This window comes from Bison bison, unplaced genomic scaffold, assembly GCF_000754665.1.
Source record: "Bison bison bison isolate TAMUID 2011002044 unplaced genomic scaffold, Bison_UMD1.0 scf7180017860360, whole genome shotgun sequence".
Taxonomy (NCBI): Eukaryota; Metazoa; Chordata; class Mammalia; order Artiodactyla; family Bovidae; genus Bison; species Bison bison.
The window spans coordinates 168,610-178,330 of NW_011490932.1; the positions used below are offsets into that span (position 1 = coordinate 168,610).

General features: G+C 38.9%; 1 protein-coding gene across 1 annotated transcript in view; it reads right to left on the bottom strand.

Moving 5' to 3' along the window:
• Window positions 1–1,007: 1,007 nt before the first annotated feature.
• Window positions 1,008–9,721, bottom strand: part of KLF5 (Kruppel-like factor 5 (intestinal)) — a 16,622-nt gene continuing 7,908 nt past the window's right edge. The window contains exon 3 of the mRNA XM_010831977.1: window positions 1,008–2,828. Coding sequence (XP_010830279.1) covers window positions 2,650–2,828 — 179 coding nt within the window. The 3' untranslated portion in view covers window positions 1,008–2,649. The remainder of the gene's footprint in view (window positions 2,829–9,721) is intronic.

The following is a 9,721-nucleotide window of genomic DNA, read 5'->3' on the forward strand; positions in this document are numbered from 1 at the left end:
ATACTTCAAGAACATGACTTATCTGTTGACAAGGACCTTGATCACCAGCTGAGTGTTTGGCAGGTTTTTGTAACTGTAAAGTGACCCCCCTCCCTTCCCTCTTGGCTATATTGTACTCTTTGTAATAAAGTCACTTTATGCAGCCTGAACTTAAAGAGTAGAGAGTTACATTCTACCAGAGACTCGATCTACAAAAACTGGAGATCTTTTCAGATCTCTTTCCGATTTTTTCAATCATTTATATTAGCATGGACTCATGGGTCCGTGCTAATAAAAAAACAGGATTGGTTACAATTCAATCATGTTTTATACTGCTGCTCTGACATTCCTGCATCACTGTGGGAATTATGATTGCTTACAGTCTTACGCTGTAAGATACTCCAGGTTTATTTTGTACATCCACTCTCAAAATCAGCCATGTCTCCAAGAAGCCCCAGTTCTTTTCACTGGAGGTGACACTAGAAGCCAAGGTGTAGGCTCCCAGGTGTTACTAGTGGTTAAAATCAATTTTGTTCTTTTGACAAGGAAAAAAAGTTTAAAAACCTTATTCTTGTTTTACCTCTGACAATACAACTAGGATATACAAGGAATTCTCTGACAGTCCAGTGGTTAGAACTCAGCTCTTCAACTGCTGGGGCCTGGGTTCAATCCCTGGTCAGGCAACTAAGCTCCCACAAGCCAAGAGGCGCAACCAAAAAAAAATTTAAACTAGGATATACAAATTACCTCCAGTGTCTACGGTAATGATCTTGAAAACATAAAATCAGTAATGTATGTGTGTACTGACCAGAATAGGGGAAATCAACATTCATGAAGTATGCCTCCCTTTATACTTTTGATATTGTAAAAACAAATTCCTCTCTTCCATGTTAAACAAAGGTAGATACTGGTTCAAAGTGGGAATTACTTTATTAACTGTCTGCATTAAACAGACCCTTTTAAATAGTTACGAGAGAGGAATTTGCTCATTGTTTTTGCTATGGTAGGGGAAGAAGGCACAACATGAATCTTTTAGGCACTTTTTATTTTCCAAAAAAAAAATTGTCGTTTATATATATAAACATTTCATTCTCTCAAAAAATTCTACAACTATACAGCTGTTTGCTCCATTATTTGCATAGGAAATGACCACAATACAAAAATAAGAGGGAAAAAGAAGCAAAACAGCAACCAATTTATGCTTTTCCTGTAAGTATGTTTCCACGTATAAACATTTTGAAGCCTCTTACAAAATATTTACACCATGTCATCTATGTACACGTTTTTAAGAGAAACTTTTCTAACAAACAAAACTATAATTTATCAAGTTATGAAAATTTTCTAAAAAAATTTACTATATTACCACAAAATAAATAAAGATAAACAATATTTTAAAAACAAAATTAAATTTTCATCTCAATTAAGACCCCTTTTGGCATTTTGCTTACTTATTCTGCCCTTTGGTTAACAGCATCAGTGTCACATTACTATTTTATATTGCATATCTGTAGCACTTACTTCCTTAAGTTTTCAACATGTCATTTATAATTAAAGGCAGACACTGAGTCAGTGTTAACAATAGATTAACTAAACTGCACTGTAATTTAGGTAAAATTACTGTGTCTCACTGTATATTACATGCAAAGTCCACATAAATTGGCATTTAACCAATTGTACTGCACAAGCAAACATCTCAGTATATGAAAACTGAATCATAAATTCAACGTTTCCGTATACGAAAACTGCATCATAAATTCAACATTCCCAAGTGAAAACTACATATATCCTTCTTTTCAAAAATGATACTGTTTAGCTTATTGTAAGATGTTTTAACTTTTGAATATTCTAACTATCTTTAAGCTCTTGAGTTCACAATTCATATAAAATGTAGCTTGTATTTAAAATAAACAATCCGATTTTAATCAGTGCATGAAATCTGCTTTTGAAGTTCATTTGAGTGATTTATTTCTACCTACCACAGAAATGAATTTGGTAAGGTTTTAAGAGGTATCTTACCACAAGTTCTAACTGTAAATGTATCCATGGTTATTTTCAAAAGAATTATGATTTTTTTCCCCCAAAAGAATCTTAGAAAACGTGTAATAAACTATAAAGCTGATTTGCATATTTACAAAATTTTGAATAGCAAATATAGGCAACTCATATAAAAAAACAAAACAAAACAACACATTTGTTCAATGGCTATTTGTGAATTGCCAGGTACGCTGCATATCTCTAGAGAATTATCTTGTATTGAAAAAAACTCTGATGTCAAGCAAAATCTTGACACACAATCCAGCTGTCTTCTTGTGCCCAACGGACTTGTTTGCTAAACACTGTCACATTAAATGGTGGTGCTTTGGGAAGAACACTGCAAGCACACCCTGCACGCCCAGCCCACGCTGAGATGGGGCTACCTGTCTGAGATGACGGCATCTGCCTGGGTCAAGCCAGCATATAGCAAGCACTCCAGATTCGGACAAGGACCAAACACTTTGGTATTAACACAATGTATTCCCTGTTTTCTCAAATATACAAAATATACATTTCCAGTTTTGTGTTTTCGTTTTCTTTTATATATATATAGAATTAATTGTGTGGTTTAAAATCTTCCCAAGTGAGCTGTGTGGGGCAGGCGGCGGAGGATGCACGGGCGGCAGCGCGGGCAGCTCAGTTCTGGTGCCTCTTCATGTGCAGCGCCAGGTGGTCGGAGCGCGAGAAGCTGCGGTTGCACACGCCGCACTGGAAGGGCTTGGCGCCGGTGTGCTTGCGGTAGTGGCGGGTCAGCTCGTCCGAGCGCGCGAACCGCCAGTCGCAGCCTTCCCACGTGCATTTGTACGGCTTCTCACCTGCGCAACAGACCAAGAGGGAGGTGAGCGGGCAGCTGGCAACCCTGGACAAGGCGGGTCGTGTTGTCTGCCAAGGGGCTTCTTTCAAACTCAGCCTCTACGGAGGAAGGTATGTGGATTCCTGATGAACTAGAAACTGCTCAGGGCATCTAGTGCAGAGAGTCACTGTTTTGCAGAATAGTCCTTAATTAAGTACTCTGTACTTTTGAAGAACGGAAAATGGAAATTTTACAGGGTGGGGGTGGGGGGGCGATAAATTAGGAGTTTGGGTTTAACCCATACACGAAACTATATACAAAATAGGTAACGAACAAGGATGTGCTGTATAGCACAGGGAACTGTACTCAATATTCTGTAATAACCTACATGGGAAAAGAACCTGAAAAAGAACAGATACATGTATAAGGGAATCACTTTGCTGTACACCTAAAACATGTGCTAAAACGAAATACTGCAAATCAACTGTACTTCCGTTTTTTTAAATTGTCTAAAAATTCTCTTTAAACAATTTTTAAAAATACACGTGCAGGATGAATCAGTGCTCATATTTTGATGAGCACTGAACTGTTCCTGCACATGTAAATCCATGAGATGACTAGATGAGCTGGAGTGGCTTTACTATTACTGTGCCAATGTAATTTCTATACCAACCAACCCCAACTGAATCAGAGCGGGACTAATGGCTCTAAGGTGGGCAAGGGAGGAAGAAATTCAGGAGCTACAAGAAGGAGCTGCTCACATCACCAACTTAATGGACCACAACTGAGACCCTTTACTGCAACAAAGTGGTCCTAAAAGTTTCTACACTAGCCACTGTGAAATGCCAGCACATAAGCCAGTTCACTTAACACATGGCTTTCCAAAATGGACTAGCTCTTTGAAATTCCCTCCAGTATGCATATATTCACATCTTCCCATTTTTCAGACTGAAGCAAAACAACTAAAGATTAAAGCTGAATGGTGTTAAAGTTTTATGCATTTGATATTTAACAATTTTACCAGATCAGGAAGTCTGGTACCAATAACTTAACTGTGGTGTCATGCACATTTAATTTCCCTTTGCAATGCACTGTACCAGAAAGACTATCAAAATCATTCCATCAATGACTTGTCAAATGCATATTATATGCCAGGGACTATCCTGATTGCTTAGGATAAAACAAAAATGCCTGAACTCATGGAACTTATATATGTAATACATAAAAGCCTCTAATTCAATCTTCCTATCTCTCTTCACTTAAATAGTGAATTGACCTCTGAGCCACCGCCCTACCCCTCTATCTGAGCCACTCCCCCACCCCTCTGTAATCTGTATTCTTCTTAATGTTGTCTAAAGTTTGCTAGTTGCTGGTAACCTTTCAAAACTACTCCATATTGACAGCCCAAAAGGATTCTGCCCACAATGACACACAAAGAAATTCCCAGGTTTGTCAAAGGCCTTTGCTGTTCCTCACCACAGACCAGCTTCTGACTTCATGTAATTGCCCCACATCATTGTACATTTTTGATATACAAACAAAATTAATGTCACCTTTTAAAAAAATATAACTTATGATCCCTTCTCCAGGGAATCTTCCCAACCCAGGTCTGCTGCACTGCAAGAAGATTCTTTACCATCTAAGCCACCAGGAAAGCCCATACTATTTATAAGGCAGCCTTAATTCCCAGTTTTAGAATCAATTAATCCTATTTAAGATAGAGTATTCCTCTAAATAAACCCCCAGACCAAAGAATCTCTCACTAAGCAATCACTAGTAGTTCTTCTACTGATGCTTAACTTGGTTATAATTTTCTATGAATTTAAGATGAGAATTTGTGAGGTAAATTTGCATCTTCAAGTACTGCTGGCTTACTGATGAGTTTTTTTTTAATTGAAGGATAATAGCTTTACAGAATTTTGCTGTTTTCTGTCAAACCTCAACATGAATCAGCCATAGGTGTACATATATCCCCTCCCTTTTGAACCTCCCTCCCATCTCACCCCTCCAGGCTGACACCAGAGCCCCTGTTTCAGTTTCCTGAGCCATACAGCAAATTCCCGTTGGCTACCTATTTTACATATGGTAGTGTAAGTTTCCATCTTACTCTTTTCATACATCTTGCCCTCTCCTCCCCTCTCCCCATGTCCATAAGTCTATTCTCTACGTCTGTTTCTCCATTGCTGCCCTGGAAATAAATTCTTTAGGACCATTTTTCTAGATTCCCTATCTATGCATTAGAATAGGGTATTTATCTTTCTCTTCCTGATTCCACTCTATATAACTGCTGAGTTTTATTTGAATAGCATTTGAATACTCTGAATAGCCAAACTTCTAAATTCTTTAAAATGTTTTCTTCTGCTGGAGAAAAGCCCGCGTTGCTTTGAACACTGGTTACTTAGTACCACAGTGAAATTCAACTACCTTTCTCCGCCTGATTTAACAGGATCATATTCAGGAAGTTGTAAGATTATTCAGCTGAGGCCAAATTTTAAAAGACATTGTCCACATCAACCGAGATTTCCACAGTTTGTGGTTAATGTATTTTTGCTGTCCTGATAACCACTGTGACTCCATAAGGGTCACATAATTCATAACATGACTCCACAACAAAACCCCATAAGGACAAAGACAGAAGGCCCAGCGCAGCCCTCTGAATTTTGTACCAATTATTTCCCAGGGGGTTTCTCTTTCAACTCCTGGAGTGAGTATCCCTGAGCCACCCTTCCCTTCTCCCTCACTTCTGGTTCCAAACCAACACACAAATACTTTTTATGTTTTTAATTCCCTTTTTGGTTCCTATTGCTCCATTTTAAAAATGCACACCTCAACTTCCTGAAGTGTTTCTTTTCCCCCTGTTAGAATAAATTCAAAGAATTTAAGCTAATACACTTAAACCTTTTAAGTAACCAGAAATAAACCACTTTTCTTTTGCTTATATTCACGTATGTTTAATACATAGAAATGTCTTAATGCCAGTAGTAAATGTAGCTATCACTCTTGTTGATGTAAATCAAACAGAAAAAGGTTTTTTGCACACCCAGTGTTTGTTCTTGTTCCCTGTGAAAAATAAATCACCAAAACAAACAGGTTGGCTAAATACTTCACTGTCATTTAACGTGAAGAGAAAGTTATTTCTGATGTCTGAGGCAAGGGGGAAAAAAGTGCCTGATTTAAAAAGGAGTCATTCTAGTCTTTTGAATTGAATAATTAAATGGCAGGAGAACTGAATTTTCAAAGTTTATTTAAGAAACAAGGGACACTAGACTCTTTTTGTTCACTATTTTTATTGGCTAGGAAGCAATAAACTGCATCAGTATTTTTAAAAGTTTACTTTACTGATTGGTTGAAAAACGGTAGCCATGAAAGTTCCTAAAACAGTTGGGGTTTTGCTCTCAATTTATACGTTATCTATAGAGTATTCAGCCAAGAATACTACCAGTTTCTGGATGTTAGTTATGGGGCCGGAGCTTTACCACAGAAGCAAGGACAACTGTTCCCCACTTGGGGCAGTTTGTACGGGATTTGTTCAAGTGTCAACACCGCTCAAGTAAAACATTGTAGAGGAAGCTGGTACCCAATTTCTGGCCAAATAAATAGCAGATTCAGGTCTTTCTTCCTCAGCCAGAAACACTATGCATAGTACTTCTGGGAAACCAAACTAACTTCCTTTAAGTTATTTCAACAGGATAGAGCTTTCAAAAGTTTAATTGGATTTTTACAGAATCTCCTTCCAATACCACCAATTTAAAATATTTAGTTAAGCTCTTTCAACATCAACTGTATTTTTAAGTTCTCATGCTGTGGTTAATGTGAAACTTTCCAAAGACAAGAAGAAAAAAAAGTGACAAATATGTACAGCACAAAAAACAAGCTTCAGCTTTATCTCAAATAAAGTGTAAACTTTCTCATCATCTTATAAAATTACCAGGACTCTTTTACTAGAAATCCTTAATCCTTTTTTTAAAAAAACAATGGTTAAATATACATATTGTCCATACTGATGAAGTCAATTAATGTTAAGCAAAACCATTACCAGGAGAAGGAAGGAGCAAGCAGAAACAGATACTGAGCACGTTCTGACTCAGGTGCTCATATTTCATTTATCCTCAACAACAACTCCAAGAGTTAGAAGCAGAACAATGAGGTCATGTTGAGAAGCCTGGCCTGCCACTTTTCCTCAATGTCCCAGTTATACCCTCCACTGGCAAACACTGATACAGGCACTATATGAATGATGTAAGGAATACACAGGTATTGTTCACATTTATTTAAAGATTCTAAAGCCATTTGTCCAGGTTACTTAACGACTAGCCTAATGGACTCAAAGCAGGCCTTAAATCTCAAGACTGTCTGAAGCATAGGACACATCCCAGCTGAGCCAGCCCCCAAGGACACCCACACCCACCTTTCAGGACGTGTGGACTTCTAAGAGCTGTCCTGTGCTGGGACTGACAATCCCCAAATACCACCTAATGATGGCTCTCCTTTAACCCTAGGCTAAAGGAACCCTAGGCAAAAGGAGAAGGGGACGACAGAGGATGAGATGGTTGGATGGCATCACCGACTCAATGGACATGAGTTTGAGTAGGCTCTGGGAGTTGGTGATGGACAAGGAAGTCTGGCATGGTGCAGTCCATGGGCTCGCTAAGAGTCGGACACGACTGAGCAACTGAACTGAACTGAAAGGAACATCAATGAGTTAGCAGAACATGTTTGCTAAGAATCTGAAAAGACTTTAGTGATGAATTTAAAAATCAGCTATTTTTTTTTTCTGTTGAATAAACTAAAAAATGACTTATGAATCTACCACACTAGAATGGGAAGTTTCTCTGCTTGGCTGAACATGTTCAACAGATTCACACTAAGGCCTTTTCCTATAACGTTCTACATAGATTCTTCTAACACAAGAAAAGTATCATAGATGTAAAATTTATCTTATTTATTTTAGGTAATATTTTTGTTACAGCAAATTTATATATCTGGTTTCCTTCCTGATGCTAAAACTAAATCCAATCAATTATATTTGATAGAGGTCAAAAATCAGAATTAAAGTCAATGCTTAGGAAACGAGAGTAATATGTACTAACAATCACAACCTGTACCAGGTGACTTGCAAAATGCAACGAATAAGGCTTGGTCTCTGGCCTCAAATAGCTTAACATCCATATTCTATTCTGATTGGTAAAATGGAATAAATTATTTCAATAGTCAATAGTGCGTTAGTCACTCAGTCGTGTCTGACTCTTTTGTGACCCCATGGCTCCTCTGTTCGTGGAATTCTCCAGGCAAGAATACTGGAGTGGATTCCCCTTCGCTTCTCCAGGGGATGTTCCCAACCCAGGGATGGAACCTGGGTCTTCTGCATTGCAGGCAGATTCTTTACCATCTGAGCCACCAGAGAATCCCCCCTTAATTCTTAGAATTTGAGTCCTTGATGCACAAAATGAACTCTTATTTCAGGAGGAAAATATTTTCATGCAATTCAATAATCATCAGATCTTTTCCCATCACTAGAGACTTAAGGAATTTAGATTCTAAAACAGTATGCTGCCCCATAGACGGCAGCCCACCAGGCTCCCCCGTCCCTGGGATTCTCCAGGCAAGAACACTGGAGTGGGTTGCCATTTCCTTCTCCATTGCGTGAAAGTGAAAAGTGAAAGTGAAATCGCTCAGTCATGTCCAACTCTACGTGTCCCCATGAATTGCAGCCTACCAGGTTCCTCCGTCCATGGGATTTTCCAGGCAAAAGTACTGGAGTGGGTTACCATTGCCTTCTCCGTCTAAAACAGTATACATTCTAATAAAAGGTTTAAAAAAAAGAGAAGCATTAATACCAAGATTAAAGAAACTCATAGGGAAATATTAGATGTCTTTAAAAGCACATAAAGTAAGGTGATTTTGATTTGGCTCATTAGTTCATATTTTTATATATCTATATCAGTAATTTTCTATTAAAATTTTTTACTAAAGGTCACTGCAGTACATCTCCTATACTTGGCAACAAAAGGGCAGGCATTTCATTTCAAAGATTTTTATTGCTAGTATTTGCAAATGTACCTAATGTACATCCTGGGCTTCCCTGGTAGCTGAGATGGTAAAGAACCTGCCTGCAATTCGGGAGATCTGGATTTGATCCCTGGGTTGGGAAGATCCCCAGGAGAAGGGAATGGCAACCCACTCCAGTATTCTTGCCTGGAGAATTTCACGGACAGAGGCGCCTGGCAGGCTAGAGCCATGGGGTCGAAAAGAGCCGGACGTGACTGAGTGACTTTCACTTCACTTCACCTAATGTTTGATAAATGATTGATCTGTACTGGCACAGATACTGCTGAATGAAGGCTTCAAACAACTGTATTCTGCCTCCTTAACTAGCCATGAAAGTTCCTCAAACACAGAGACTGTCTTCTATTGCCATACCTCCTTAACATCCATATTCTATTCTGACTGTTAAAGTGGAATAAATTATTTCAATAGTCAATAGTGCGTTAGTCACTCAGTCGTGTCTGACTCTTTTGTGACCCCATGACTCCCCTGGTCATGGAATTCTCCAGGCAAGAATACTGAAGTGGATTCCCCTTCCCTTCTCCAGGGGATGTTCCCAACCCAGGGGATGTTCCCAACCCTCCTTAGGCACCTTTGGTTAATCACAGTGTGTCCTGAGGCTGACCAACTTGGGAATTTTCACTCATGAAAAGGCGGGAAGGTAAAAGAGACGGGGAGGCATCTAGTGTAAGGCTACCATACTGTGTCTTTTTTTTTACCATGGCCTCACCTGCAGCAGGGTTTTGCCTGGTTCCTTCTGCCAAGGACCACTGAGTGTTATCTGACTAAATGTGCATTTAGACAAGGACCGTACTTTTAAACTCTTCAGAAGGACATGTTCCGAATCAGTTTATTGTCCATCCTGAAGTT